At 40.7% G+C, this 15,815-nt stretch overlaps 1 protein-coding gene across 5 annotated transcripts in view; it reads right to left on the bottom strand.

Annotated features, from left to right (window-relative positions):
* TTLL5 (tubulin tyrosine ligase like 5) overlaps positions 1-15,815 on the bottom strand; it is a 121,739-nt gene that overhangs the window by 81,589 nt on the left and 24,335 nt on the right. For all 5 annotated transcript variants that reach the window (XM_063399022.1, XM_063399026.1, XM_063399027.1 and 2 more), the window contains 5 exons: positions 15,451-15,558; positions 6,480-6,561; positions 5,559-5,620; positions 4,771-4,862; positions 1,871-1,912 (listed from right to left, as the gene is read on the bottom strand). In XM_063399022.1, coding sequence (XP_063255092.1) covers positions 1,871-1,912; positions 4,771-4,862; positions 5,559-5,620; positions 6,480-6,561; positions 15,451-15,558 — 386 coding nt within the window. The remainder of the gene's footprint in view (positions 1-1,870; positions 1,913-4,770; positions 4,863-5,558; positions 5,621-6,479; positions 6,562-15,450; positions 15,559-15,815) is intronic.

Below are 15,815 nucleotides of genomic sequence, written 5' to 3'. Positions count from 1 at the left end.
AGAAACTTTCAGGTGGATAAGTCCAGGGGAATATCCCATACTGCTCAGACACAAAAAAAAAAAATCCATGGTAAGATCAGGATGCACCTTTATTTGTAAAGACTATTGGAATTGAATTCCATTCTCTCTGTTTCATTAGAAATGACAAGTGGCTATTCAGAATCTGTAGATGAAGCAACAGCAAAAGCAACAGGCATTGCACTGGAATAGGTTATACCGCAGTGATTGCCATAGAAAAATCCAAAGATAAAACATACAGACATAGTAGGTACCAGCTGAAGTATTTTATTAAGTCTAACTAAAACTGATCAAAAAGAGAAAACAAGACAATCTGGACAAGAAGGCAAGAGACAAAAACATATGCAGAAGAAATAAAAATGCCAACAATAAAACAGGTTTGCTTGATGGCACTAAGTTGAAAGATTTTAGTCTTTCTTTCCAAGATTTCTTCCATTTCAAATCCACAGCTCAAAAACTTTGTTTAACAACTTTCTCTAAAATCTGATGGATAACCTTCTCTTAAAAACCATTTCCTGGCACTACCATAACAACCCATCATCATGTGAGAACTGCTGCTCAAAGAGAGTATTACAGGAAAGTCCTCATCATATTAAATGATGTGCTTTATTAAGGAAATACTTCAATGAAATAATCTCTATTGTCTCAATATAAGAGAGATGATTTTATTGATTACGAACAGTAAACATAAGTCTACATATTGGCAGCTCTGACTCCTCCCTAAGAACAAAACCACATTGCTGTCAAAATGCTAGAGAAAACTCTATCTTTGCTGGACTTCCTGCACAAACAGTTTTTTCCATGTTTCACTACAGAATACCCTCCGGCTGTAGCACAGAAATGTCTCCAACTTCATGAAGATCTTGTTTCCTCTTTGACCCAGCATATCTATAAAAGTATAGATAAATCCAACCACTCTGGTATATCTCCAAATTCTGCAACTATCCTTGGTTCCCAAATCATGATTCTAATTTAATAAGCACTGACAGGAGTTGGCACAAAGATCCTTTCTATTCTCTACAAAACCTTGTTATTCAGTAAGACTCTTTCCTCTGAGCCTTAGCTAAACTTACTCAGAATGACAAACAGCAATGAACAGACTGAATTAGGTTCTCAAGACGATTCTAGGTGTTCTCCCTTCCCTTCCTGATGGGGAAACCCCATTAAAAAAAAAAAAAAAAAAAAAAAAAAAAGCAGAATAATTTCCACTACATTTGTGCAGGAAGCCCAGCAGCAAAATAATGCCTAACATGTCCCCACATGGCCAGGCACTTATAATTGTAAACTAATATTGATTTGTCCATGTGGCTTGCAAGAAGGGTGACAAATATAACATGGTAGATTGGTCTCATATAGGCCAACAATAATCCCATATTTTTGCATTAACTTTAAGTCATCCTTCTGTTCTCTGCATCTATTTTGACCCAGTTCACTCTCAAATTTTTGCAGTGTCCTTCCAAAGACTGTCTCACAGAAAATGATTACTTCTCTTGTAGGCCCACCTGAATTTTGTCTGCATAGATTCTTCTGTGCTTACCTCATCATTCAGACTTGTAGTCTTAAAAACTTTGAGGTATTTGATTCAGCTGACCTTGACTCTCAGCATGCTTCAGCTACTTTTTTTTAAGCTGCTAGAAGTGATGTAAATATTTTTTCAACATTTGCTTTTGCCACATGGAAACATGCTAGTGCCACCTCCTCATGTTGACTTCCCTCTCACCCCCGCCACCCTTGCCTCAGGCTACTCTAACTGTAAAATATATTTGGGATCTAATTATGCCAAAAGCATTGTACACAGTAACACTTGAAACTGTAGCTCTTATACAAGTGATGGGAGCTGAAGGGTACTTACCAATCTGCTGTTTGCTGTTTGTGACTGTGCAGACACAGGACGCTGCAAGAGACACACAAAGAGAATAAAAATCTTGTGTTCTCCAAGACACTCTAATCCCTGCCCAAGTCGCTGAGGACTGGCAAGTACCCTAAACAAAGGGTGGTGAGGCACTGGAACAGGTTGGTCAGAGAACCTGTGGATGTTCCAACCCTGGAACTGTTCAAAGACAGCTGGGTGGGGCCTGGAACAACCTGGTCTAATGGAAGGTGTCTCTGTCCATTGCAGTGGAGTTGGAATTTGATAAACTTTAAGGTACTTTCCAATCCAAACCATTCTATGATAACAAGTCCAGAGATAAAGCTAACCACTTATATAATCTCAATTCTGATCTCCCTGATCTCCTACAGAAATGTATCCTGTTCCCATTCCAAACACAGCACTCATTCCAACCACAGATGTGCTCAGCTGTGCAGAATGCATCCAGACATATGGTTTTCAAAAGCACACTGAACTCAACTGTGATGACCAAAATTCATATTTTTGTAAAATACGAGTCACCCATATAAAAATAGCTATGCATCAAGGAGACACAGATGCTGTCAAAATTGTTCATAAAATAGAGGGAGGGGGGAAAGTAAAATTTTGTAATTTTGCAAGTAATTTCATTTAAATATCTCAACAATATTCCAGTTCTTGTGGAGACACAAGATACTATTTAACATTCTAGCACAGGTATAGAAACATCACAATGTCAAGAAGTACCCTGTATTACTTATCTGGTATCAGGCCTACAAGTAAAACCAGATTAGGGATAGGGACAGGTTCTAAAGCAAACAATCATCATTGGAGCTTAAATTTTTCTTGCCTTCAGTGGTATTCAGACTGTCTTCCTCCTCTCCAACACCCAAGAGGAGCAAATGGTGTAAGAAAGAATTCTCAGGAGACTTATCTATCATTTCTATCCATACTACTGACAAGTTCTTCTCTACAGCTGGTCTATTCAAAACAGATCAAGATCCCTTCATTGCTTACAATTAATTGAAAGAGCTCCAACCCAATTCAACAAGAAGTTACAAAGGAAGCAGCCAAGTTGTCCATTTTTCTAGAGGAAGAAACACTCAGGGAGTCAAACCAAACAAGTTGCTCAAGAAACTTGAAGTCCAGTCTGGTGAAACTCAGAAAAAAGAGTAACCATCTCAAGACAGTTATTCAAGAGAACTCTCAAGAGCTCTGGTACAAACAGTTCTTTTCCAAGCAGCAACTTTCACAATGATTAAAAACAGCCTATGTGAATGATCAAAACTTAAGACATCATGAAGGAGGTGGGAAAAAACAAAAGATATTACATATAGCCTTTGCAACAGAGAATTGGAACAGGTATCAAAAATCAAAAAATCCTAGATAAAATATTTAGCAAAGAACAAGCTAAAACATTCTTGGACCATGGAAAGACCTAAACACCTATTTAGCCATGGGATTTCCACTTAGAAATCCACTTTCTTACTTAGGAAAACAATGCTGTAAAACTTCATCACTGGATTACAAACCTGTTCCTGTTAAACAGAGGTTAGGGGAACCACCCTAATCCTATCTCATAACCAATGCACTGTCACACAAACCTTTGCACTTTTCAACTGGCCAGCCTTACATCTCCTTGTTGGTAAGGACTGTTCAGCAAAACAAAGTTGAAAGCATCTTTAAAAGTCAATGCTTTACAACAGCATAATTTTCTGAGACTCTCTTGTATAATTTTGTCCAATCATCAGGATCTAATCACGTTACTCTAAGAAAGAAGGGTACTTTTTTTGGAATGGTTCCTAATTTATCTCATGTATCATGTCTGCTACAAACAGCACCTATGCAGTCAGAGGGATCTGTATTTAAAGAACTATTATATTGGTCTTAGAAGTTTAGACTCAGACATGCATCCTAAAGACACTCAAATCCTGTCTTACCAGCTACACACCTCACTCACAGTGACTAAAGACTCTGATTTTTACAAGAGACAAAACATTGCAATTTCTGTGAGTTTCCCCTATACCACAATGGACAGTGTCTTGGTACACTGCCACTGAACAAAAATGACTTGTCATTTCCTAACTGAAGGTGAGCTACATGGCCATGTTGCATGTCCACGACAGCACCACCAGCTGCAGAGATGTCAGAGAACACCATCTGCCTATTTGCCTGAGGAGAAATGAGTTGAAAGTCCAAGTGATGTAACAGATCTCTCTGCCTTTTGTGAATGCTCCATTTCCACAGATATTTATGGAATCCATTTCATAGACAAAAAGAAATAGAGAACAACTGCCCTTCAACATTACAGTGCTGAGAAAGCACAACCTCAACAGAAAAAGCAAGGGACAGTCACAGCAAGCCACATGAGGCCTCAATCCAACGATCCATGGAAAAGAAAGTGAGATTGCAAAAGAGAATGGGAAAGAAGCCTTACATTTAAATGCAAGAAGTTGTTCACCTGGAAAGAGGTCTTGGACACATTCATAAAGCTCTACGGTTCTGGAATTTTGTTGTCCACAACCAAATCCAAGTGGCTGAACAGCCCAGAACTCAGGTGTATTCCCTGAGTCTCTAAGAACTATAGAACAGTTTGGGCTGGAAAAACCTTAAACGTCATCTGGAGCCAACTCCTCTGCTATAGACAGGGAAGCACCCACTAGATTAGGATGCTAAAAGCCCCATCCAGCCTAGTCTTGAACACCTCCAGGGATAGAGTCCATAAACTCTTTGGGCAATATGTTTCAGTGCCTCATGACCCCCACAGTTAAAATATTTCATCTTCTGCAGTTACGCTAGAAATCCAGATAATCTCGCTCACTGCCTCTCTCACCCATGAGCCAAATTCAGTGAGAAGTACTTCCTCCTACGCTCCTGAGCCAGGGCTTGTAGAACTCACTTACCTGCAGCTTCTGAAATGGATTTCTTCTGACAGATTCAGATGAATGATAAATGGTCCGGCTTGACCGCTGGCCTGGATCCTGGCATACAAAGCCTATGGGCACCAAGAGCCACAGGAGAACTTTAAGACAGACAAACCCTGAAATATAAATCTAGCATTCCTGTTCACAATCTTAGTCTATACATGACCTTCTTGTCCCTGCCCAAGGACCAACAAGGATGTTTTTCTTTTTTATACCTTACTTTGTTTAATCCTAAACTGTAATTGCATTACATTGTTTGAATAACAACTGGCTTCAAGACCAAGTAATTAAATCAATAAGTGGGTTACTGAACAACAGCACAGAAATAGACTTGTGTTTTTAAACAGCTGAGCAGGGTACCTGACTTCAATTCTACTTCTTTCATTATCGGGGCAAATTGCATCAAACAACTAAATCGAGGCGCAAGGGACACTGTGCTCTAGATAGTACTCCAATTCTAGTAACCCAACCCAAACCCTCACATTCAACCTAAAAAATGCATAAATACTAACTCTGAAACCTAAAGAGAGTGTAGTGTCTTCAAATACCAAATTAGGGACTCTTAAAACCACCTAAGCATCACAAACAGACAATTATTCTGAAGTTGAAATGTCCATGTATCACTCCTTAATGCTAAATACAGCTGCTCTCCTTAACTAGAGCTCACCTCTATTATACTCATCTAGTAACATGCAGCTCATACATCAACCTTTTACTTCTTTTAAAGGAGGGAAAGATTGAAGGATATTTTTTTTAATTTCACTCACCTACAAGAGTGAACATATCTGAGAGCATGCTAGCTTTGATCTTCAGGTCCAAGGGGGAATCACTGTCCCCACATGCAACAGAGGATAATAGGAATTATTTTTCTGGCATTAAATGAGAGGAATGCATCAGTATTCAGTATATCTCCCAATATAGTTTCTTTGCCTTCTTAAAACAGACAAAAACAAGAAGAAAACTAGGTGATTTTCACATACACAGGTAAAGAACAGAGAGCAACCGATTAATCTGTTCATCCTTTTTCCACAGCTTTCAGTGTCCTAATGCAGACATATACAGCTTTGTTTAAACTTTCCTTAGGGCTAGAAACATTTTCTTTGAATGTATATGTTACATTTCATGAAGCAGATAAAAGTTGCTGTTGTAGAATTCTTAAAAACCACACTCAACTATGCCTTTTCCACATAAAATCATAGCTGAGAGATCTACAAAAATAAATCTTCAATTTCCATTAAAGCATGAGGGTCAGCAGAAGGGCCAAGTCAACACTCACTCTTTAGAATTTATCTGATTAGAGTACTAGACTGAGCTCAAGAACTCCTCTACATACTTAAGTAAAGTGTAACTGATTGAACTCTGCTTGGACTCCAAATTCTTAAAGCTTCTATCAGCCAAGAAGATTGAAATCCAACACAATAGTTTGACAGAGCTCCAAAATTCATCTATGATGACAGATTATGAAGCATTAACAATGATGATGGAAGAGAAATAATTAAAAAGCAAATGGAATCCCAACTGGGCTCTTTCAAAACCTATTGCTGCAATGTTTGTTTATCCAAACGAAAAAAGCAAAGGAACAATCCTGTCTGCCAATCACAAAATCATGCCTTCCTAGGATGACAAGTTTCAAAGACAACCATCTATAGCAACAGTCCCTGCCTCTTATTAAATTGGGAATCACTTACCAGGCCAATGATGGGGACAGGTTCACTTCCAACAGCCAGGGTTTCAGAGTGTCATCGATAAGGACATCAAAACCATACAGCTCTGAAAAACAGCAAACACTAAGTTCATCTTACTGCATCTTTAAGCATTCAGGTAAGGTCAAACATTTGTCTCTACCAGGTCATTTCTATCTAAATTATATTGTTAAATCCAGTAAACTCTCTAGGGATGAACAAATAGTAACATTCCTCAAGTGGCAATTTTCACTTCCTCAGAATCGAACTTAAATAAATATATTCTGCCTGTTGGGGAAAGAGGGAAACAAAAATATTTAGGAAAGTACTATATAGAAAAATAAAAAACTCTTTACTGCCCACAAGCTGTACTTCACACAGAACTCTACTACTTGCTTTCACACAGAATTGACACAAGTATAGTAGGTTCAATCTACTTCTTCCACTGGATCCTGGAAACAACAAAACTTCATTCTCCTTTCCCCTTTTTAATCCTCTTATTCATTGTTCCAGTCAGCTAGAGAATATCTTACTTCTTTCAAGCATCAGCTTCTTTTCAAATATTCTTGTATATTTTCTGCAATACCTCCATGGGGTTAGACAGCAGACTTCTCCTCGGCAACTCCATCTACATGGCCAACCTCCCATAACATTTTAGCTTATTGACAGCTTGCCACTTTGCAACAAATGACAACAGAAATATTTTTTCCTTAGTTTCTAAAATATTCATAACATCTTACATCTGTTAGATGTGTTCTGCTCTACACAGATCAGATTGAAGCCAGCTTCCCATTCCAAATCCAGTTTTACTGTTTCTCTCTCTACACATGTTCTTTCTAGTTTGGAAAGAGTTGCAAGAAGGATGCTACACAAAGATGAGTGTAAATCAAAAGCTGGCATTAATGCAATTCCTTCTTCCAGCAGCATTCAGAAACAGACTTAATAATCATCTGGGCAACTTAAGCAATTTTTTTAAAAAACACCACGAAACAGGGTATTGGCAGAGAAGAATTTTCATGGAATTAACCAGTTCCCTACCACCTGAAATAAAAGCAGATCTGCTTGGCCATGTTTCTTTCCTTGAATTCCGGCCTTGGCCTTTTGTAGCCTGCCTGAATTGATGCTGGCTCTGGGGAGCTGGACTGCTTGACAAGATCTTCCTATACAGACAGTTGTGCAAAAGCTCATATAGCTTATAATGGGAAGTTAATGAGCTGGGGCAGAGGGGCTGCTTGGAAGGGAGGAAATGGCAGAAGTGCAAGCATTGCCTGCTCACTCTTCTAGAGTCTGTAGCCAGACATTGCATGGGAAACAAAACAGCAGAGAGCTAAAGAGTTGGTTCACTCCAAAGAAAAGAGGCTGAATCTACATTTTGCTCTCTTGCTCCCCAGACAAGAATGGCTGCAGTAGAGGGAAAAGGAGAAGGTGGGGATTTTAAGTAGAAACATTAGCAAAGCATTTTGACCAGGAGAAACTTCTGAGGACTTTAATACATTATTTCAAAATACAATCTCAGGTTTGGTGAAGCACAGAACACTTAGCAGCTCATGCCCAAGGCAGAGAAGCAATGAGTGGGCCTGCAGCAGCTGCTGGTCTGCAACCTCCCAGCCCCAGTCAGGAAGCAACGCATTTTGTTTTGACTAGCTCCTGCTTCTTTTGCTGCTGGCCATTCCCTTCCTTGGCCCCTCAGAGGCCCTTTCCTGGTGTTTTGGCTCCTCTGACTTTGTCCTCCTCTCCCACACAATTCTTTTGCAAATTGCTTGCTCTTTAAAGCTCCATCTTTCCCACCAGTTACTCATTCTGTCCACTTTTTCATATACATATGAGAAGCCTTTTAACCTCAACTAGCTCTAACCATGCTGCTGGACCTTCACATCGCTTTCCCTTGTGTCTGCCTTATCTATTAGGACAGTAAGTTCTTCAGGGTATCCCTGTGGACTCAATTCCATTGTTAAACATGGATTCTAAAGCCACTTGCAATGACTTAGGGTCTCCTAGGAAGTCTCCACTGTTGCTCCATAATGCCCCAAGCTTCAAGTATTCTGAGTCATATCTACAAGCCCTAGACAGATGTCTCTGCTACCTAGGGGCATCAGGAGCTATGTAATATCCATGTTCTGGCAACTGAATCAAGCCTTACAGATACCACACAGAGCTTAGCACAAAGATCTGTTCAACAGTCAGAAGTTTACCCAGAAGTATCTTGCTGGCCCTTTTCCACATTTGGAAACTGTACTTCCTAAATAAAACAAGTAGTCCAAGTACCCTTACCACTGTGAAACTCCACTACCACTGGATAAAGTAAATACATAAGCAGGACAAAGATGTGGTGCCACATGAACATAAGATAATCAAAAGTATATCCCCTGAAATTACCAACTTCAGCAAGGCTGCCATTTCCCTCTGCAGAGAGAGTAAAGAGAACGACTGAAAGAGCAAAACATGCCTCACACTGTGGCAGTGGAAGGTTCACGACAAGCCACTTAGTGGAAACTAAGATACTAAGTTTCCATAGTGCCTTCTCTTGATACTAGAATCCACAAAAACATTTTTCAACCCTGCAGTTTGCTAAAGACTGGCACTATATCAGGAGGTACCAACAGTTTCCAAGACTCTGCAGGAAAAACCTGCCTCTTCCTCCTCTAACCCCATACAGAAGTCACTGCTGACTGATCAGCATCCCATCCTCCCAAAAAAAAAGCCTAGTCTCAGAGTGCAGTCTAACAGCAACAGTTCAGCCTTTTAGAGACTTTTTTGCCAAAGACACTATCTAAGACTAAGACAAAGGCTAGAGGGATAGTCTCGGGCTTTTTGGTTCTGGTAAACTCCCATGTATTTCAAGTTTATCTTATAATCCTCTCCAAGTCTGCACCAGCACTCTCTTTTACAAAATATCTCCAAAGAATTTGTTATTCTCTGTAAGTATAGAAACTAAGTCACAAGTGATAGCACAGTAGCATAAACAATTTTTTTATGTTCTTGCATAGCATGAATAAGCTCAGTTCCTAAAGGGTCAGTGTAATTCTGGTCTTTCTTTGCACCTTGTTCTCAGGAGAAAAAAAGCTTTACTGCAAAGTACATACTCTACAATTAAATGGAGACAACCTGAAGTTACAAAGGGACACAGACAGTGGGAAAAAAATTGCACAGTACATAACTCTTTTGATATTGCAATAAAAACCCATCTCCTGGTTTTATGTGGGAGCATATTTAGACATTTTTAATGCAAGGAAATGTTGCCACCGAAACTCAAGTCTTCCATTTTTCCTTCCTACTATTTCCATTCTTATATTAAGGTTTATTTCCCTTTTTAAGAGAACTTTATTTTAAAAGAGAAAGGTTTTATCTCTATGTTATTACAGAAAAGAACCCAATAAGACGGGACAAAATCATTCCACATGTTGGTGTTCTTGCCTACTTCATGAAATGCAGCTTGCACCAGCCAGAGTTTGTCATGCTAGCTCAGCCAGATGTGTGACTGCCTCCCTCTGAGGCACTCTCTGCACTCTAGGTAACCAGAGAAAGTCTGTCACTCATAAGAACACTTCTCTGCAGAGAACCTTCTTTACTTCTACTAAAACTTGAAGGACAATTATTTGTATTCTCAATAAAAGTCTTCAAAAGTGGATTAATTTCAAGGTACATACATAGAGTCAGATAATAACTTCAACTGGAAGGAACCCATAAGGATCACTGAGTCTCATCCTGCTCCTCACGTGACTACCTTAAACTAAGTCATACGATGTAAGGGATCATCCAGACATTCCTTGAATTCTGACAGCATTTGTGCTGGGCTCACTTTCCTGGAGAGCATGTTCCAGTGACTGATCCCCCTCTCTGTGAAGAATCCTTTCCTGATGTCCCACCTGAACCTCTCCTGATGCAGCTTCATTCCACCTCCTCGTATTGGTCACCAGAGAGAGGTGATCAGCACATCCCTGTCCACTGCCCTCCTTGAGGCAGTTGGAGACTGCAATAAGGGCCCTGCTCAGCCACCTCCAGGATCAACATACCAAGCAATCTCAGCTTCTCCTCAACACTCTCGACCTCAAGATCTTTCACCATCTTGACTGTCCTTCTAGATAAACCACTGCTTTCTTTGGTGAAACAAAGATTATAGCTGATCTTAGCTCATCATCTGTACCAAAAATCAGACTCAGAATAATCCTTCAAATCTGAAGGCAGAAAAGTTAATAAGGCAGTCTTCAAGGCTAACATCATAGAATGGGAATTGTGGTGCAAAATGGGCTGCCTTTATAATCCTATTTTTACTGAGTAAATAAATTATCACCCACAAGGTATAAACTTGTTCAACACAGTATGTGATACCAGAGTGAGCAAAGAGGTTAATATCCCAGTAACCACTTTAGGACATCACTTAACTTCCCTTACAGCTCTGAGGAACATAAGAGTAGATATGCAGCTACTTGGTCCTCAACAAACTCAAGTGCCCAAATTAACAAAATATGATAGTAGGTAGACCAAATAAAAGCCATCTGACTCTATAGAATGGATACATGAGGTGAAGGATAAAGAGAGCATGTTTCCCAACCTCACTAGCCAAGTTCTTACACTCCAAAAACCTTAGCCCCAAGAAAGCCATGAGACAAGAATAACCTGGTGTTCCTCACTTTCATGTCATCTATCTGGTGAAGGCCCTAATGCCACCACAGGAACCAGTGGCAGTAGAAGACAGAATGAGAAGCCAGGGTTGATTCCGACTTCGGTAACACAAGTCCATTGACGATAAATTGACAGAGTTGGTAGTTTCCTAAGTCTCCCAAAAACAGACATAAAAGCTTCTTAGGTCTGCCCCAGCCTTCTGAGAAAGAAAACCGGTGCTACCAAGCTGGTAACAACTTCCTAAAAAAACTGAAACTTTCTGCAGCAACAGGGATCTTGAATCTTTTAATCAAGCTCTGGGTACTAAATCATCAGTATCAGATAGGTACCATCTAGAGCCATGAAGTGACAAGTAAGAAAAACAGTGCAGGGACCCTCTTTTGTCTCTCTGTGATGAGGTGTCTGTGGAAGCTCACTGTACTTTCTTGGAAAGATGCTGTCCACAGTTCCTCCAGAGCTGTGAAAGAGTCTGCCCTCTTTGTCCCACCTGCTGTGCCTTTAGGTAAACCTGCCCTTTTCCAGTAATCATAGGGGCAAATCAATCTAAAGATAGGAGCTGATATGAGCTCATCAACTCCTTTCACCTAAACTACTGCTGATCATACTTGCTCACGGCTGACCTAATACATGGCAGGAACCATTGAACTCATTTTACCCTTCAGACTCAGCTGACAGTTTACTTAAATTTGAAGATACAGCTACATTATCAACAAAATCTACCTTGCACATCAGATCATCAAAACACCTGTCTTGAAAGGTACAGACCTCCTGAATCTGCTTGTAGCCAGAGGATACTATGGACAGCCTTTTTCAGATTCCAATGGCATCTTTGCATGCTGGCTTCAAAGTCAAGACTGGTGGTAAGGCTATAAAAATAGAATGGATTAAGCTTTGCAAAGAAAGGGTAGGAAATCCCTGTTCAGCTTTTCTGTAACATGTCATGCAAGAAATTGGAAAAACATAGGAAATACATATCATATATGTATGGCTGACTTAACTCACTAAGCATGGACTCACCTCACATCAAGTAAGTGTATACAGAAATTCCTTAAGAATCTCACATTTTTAATGCCCTGCAAAAGTCATAATAGAGCAGGTCACTTCTGTTCAAAACTATAAAAGGCTTCTCCCAAATAGGTCAACTGCCACTACTAAGAAAGTTAAATGTTCATGAAGAACAGCAACATAGGCAGTTGAGAAACTGGTGATTCAGCACAAATGAAGACTTTTTAAAACACTTAGCTCCAGGTCAGCACCACTCAAGTCATACAATACTTTATTGTTACTTTTATCTCAGTATAGATGTGATTAGAAACAAAAGCCTGACCAATTCAGCCTTAGGACACAGAAACAGCTAAATAAGAAACTCATTGCTTTGGTGGGATCAACAGGGTTCCCATTACCCTGTCCTGGCCTGCCTTCTTGATTGCAGACAAGCTCAACAGTGTCACAGCTGGGTTTACTAGAATGTAAATGGAACAAGAGGACTTCAATCTGTTGCTTCTTCAGGCTCACATTTCAGTGAGTGCAGAAAATGGTGCTACATTGGCTGCTGGCAAAAATGTGTGCTGCACCCAGCCACCTTCACTTCATACCCTACTAAACCATCCCATAGGTAATTTTTCATTCTGCCTGAAAGCAGGTCTTACTGCCTTTCCCAGCCTACACAGAAGTGCTTACTTCAGGAGGGAGAAAAATACAGACTGTATCAGCTTGGGCATATGCAGCCCTATTCTACCTCCTGTTCCCACACTGAGATGTCATGTCCCTCAAATAAGTGTAAAATCTGTCTTTCTCTTATAGAAGGCTCCAGAGGTAACCAACTCAGCTGGTGACCACCTTCAGGACAGTGCAGTGATTTGGAGAGCTGCAGCATGCCCTCCTCTGGAGTTACTTACTAGTTAAAACAATTTTTAGGAGCTTAATTTTACATAAGGAATTATTAGCTAATCACAAAGAACAAAATAGAGGTCTGGAATCACTTTGTTAGTAACAGTGCACGAACAAGGCTTCTGTGATGCACTTCAGAGGAACAAAACTGAGCATCCCAAGTCCTTTCAAAATTGATTATTACTAAAATGTAGTCAGTAGCTCACATTACATGGCCAAAATGGAACTCACTACATTTTGTACACAAACTGTCACCAGCACTCTGTTCTGACATTAGAAAAAGAACCATCCTCACCTACCACTCTCACTTTCTAGGCAAGCACTGGTAGCAGGAATCAGCCTGTCTCACCAGTCTTATCTTAGAAAATGAAGAAGCCACAAATAAATTCTCTTCCTTTAAATCTAGGAAACAAGTACATTACATATAAAAAACACTTACTTGTGAAAGAACTGAAGGGCCACAGCAGTACTAAACTATTAGAGAAATAAAGTGGGCAACCTCATCTGGACAAATAAGTATCCGTGATACTTAATTTTCAGGAAGAAAGTGGCAATTGTACATGAGTTCTATTCCCTATAAAAGCATTACAAACTCTAGAGTAGAATACAACTTAGTTATATATTTTTCAGAAGCTTTCCAAACAATACCCACCTTTGCATCTGAATTTCAGATAAAGGTTTCTGAAGTCTGAGATACTTTTCACATGATCAGCCCTTCTCAGGACACACACTCAGTGTCATTGTTCATAGCTCAGAACAACAACAACGAAAGAAAGGAAAAAAAAAAAAAAAAAGGCACCCAAAACAAAACAAAAAACCCCAAACCAGCTCTTGTGAGACTCTACATGCTGCCTTGAAATCTTCATTCCCAGTTTTCTCCTTCATACTAACAGCTATGAATCGAACCATTATGAATACTTCTAGATAGAAAAATTGAATATTTACAAGAAGGTTAAAAGTCATATAACAAAAAAGTGTCAGAACAAGACACACAGATGACAAATGAACCATACAGCATGATGAAAGTTCAAATCCTCAAGACAAGGACCACCACTTAATTGTGGGGGAAGGTGGCAGAAAGTACTGAGCTCTGGAAATGCCTAAGTCTCCCTAGGGAAGCAGTATGGCTCCTACTTAAGCTCTCTTTCCTGGGAAGCTCTTAATTTATGTTTACAGTGAAATAAACGGAACAAAACAGTTTATTTGTGGGGGAGCATTTGAGAGGGTGGTTAGTGCAGCCCTGGGGAGGCAGCAGGAAGTGGGATAACCTCAGAGCCAGGCCCAGCAGAAAGTACATGAGGAACATTAGTTTCCATATATACAGCTGTAGAGACACAACTGAGGAAGGAAAAGGGAGAAGCCAAAAAAAGAGGCAGCTAAAGTGGTTTTGATGTGTTTTTTTTTTCAACTAGCCAATAAAGTGCTATTTCACTGAGACCATTATCTAACTCATAAATTCCCATGTATGACCAGGTCCTTCAACTTCGAACAAAGGCATCAGAGTCAGTCAGGAGAAACTATGGTGGGAGAGGTAGCTAGTTTTGGTTGGTAACTAAACCACCTATCAATCATGGCTCCTTGATTCCTGACTGTCTTATCACCCCCAAATATCCAAAGATGCATTTACACTGGAGTGTTGAAAGCTGTAGAATTGTCAGTATCTAAGTGCAACTCAAGGACCGCACATACGGATTTGACCCGTCACAGCTAGTTTAAATATAAGTTCCACTACCTAAAACCAGGATAACCTAAGCCAAGCTACTGGCCTTTGGTTTAAGCACTGACTGAGACTTCATCTTCGAGCATGTATCCACATGAGTGAAGGACGGCTAGGAGCAGGAGGAGGCCTCTTTCGGGAAGGCTGGGCAGCAGCCCCTGGAAAGCGGGAGAAGGCAGGCTGTGGTAGCAGGCGCTGCTCTCTGGAGCCCGGCCCAGCCTCCGCCGAGCCTGCGGCTCCGCCAGCAGCGGCCCCGCCAGCAGCGGCCTGCGGCGCCCCCGCGCGGCGCTCCCGCACCGGCACCGAGCGTCCGCCGCCACTCCGGGCACACGGCTTCTGCCCGGCCCCACAGGCACCTAGGGAAACGCCAAACTACACTGCCAGGTGGCTCGAGAGAAAACAGCAAACGCTCTAAAAACGTGTGTAATCATCCATAGCTGTTCTTTGCAAGGGTACTAGTATATCACCAACTTTCCAGCACTTCCCCAAGCTCCCTTTCAAGTCCCTTTTCATCATCTTATTTTCATTTTCTTGCACAAGACTCTGATCACTGGAAGTGACACGGGGTGAACTGTGCCCTCGATGCCCCCTGCCCTCACTGAGGCTTATGCTGAGGGGAAAAAAAATCAAAACAATCAAAACAGCATCCAGCTTTCTTGCACTAGGGAATGCACATTTCTCTCTAGCGTGACAAAGCTGGAGGTTCCAAGCAGTACTCAATCAACAAAGATGTCCCCGGCGTCTTACCAAAGCAGCTGCCACGATGTGAAAGAAAGCTTTTACATGCTGAGGCAATGGACAGCTCAGCAGAAATCAGAGTCTTGATAATCAGGTCCTCCACGCTGGCCATCAGTGCTGCAAGGAGGGCAGGGGGGGAGGAGGAAAAAGGAAAAAAGATTATGAAATAACACATAATATGCAGAAAGGCATGAGAATATGCATATGGAGACACACCTTTGTGAATGAAAGCACATGAGACCCTAGGGATGACAAAGTAATGATGCTCGGAAATCCATGCAAGCCTAAGTATATGGAGACATGCATAAGTATCCTCGTGCAACAGTACTCACAAATGAGAATGTGAGAATGGTAAATGTGAGTGTATTTACAGT

The sequence above is a fragment of the Prinia subflava genome, chromosome 5, assembly GCF_021018805.1.
Source record: "Prinia subflava isolate CZ2003 ecotype Zambia chromosome 5, Cam_Psub_1.2, whole genome shotgun sequence".
Classification (NCBI taxonomy): domain Eukaryota; kingdom Metazoa; phylum Chordata; class Aves; order Passeriformes; family Cisticolidae; genus Prinia; species Prinia subflava.
This window is presented reverse-complemented; position numbering and strand designations above follow the sequence as displayed.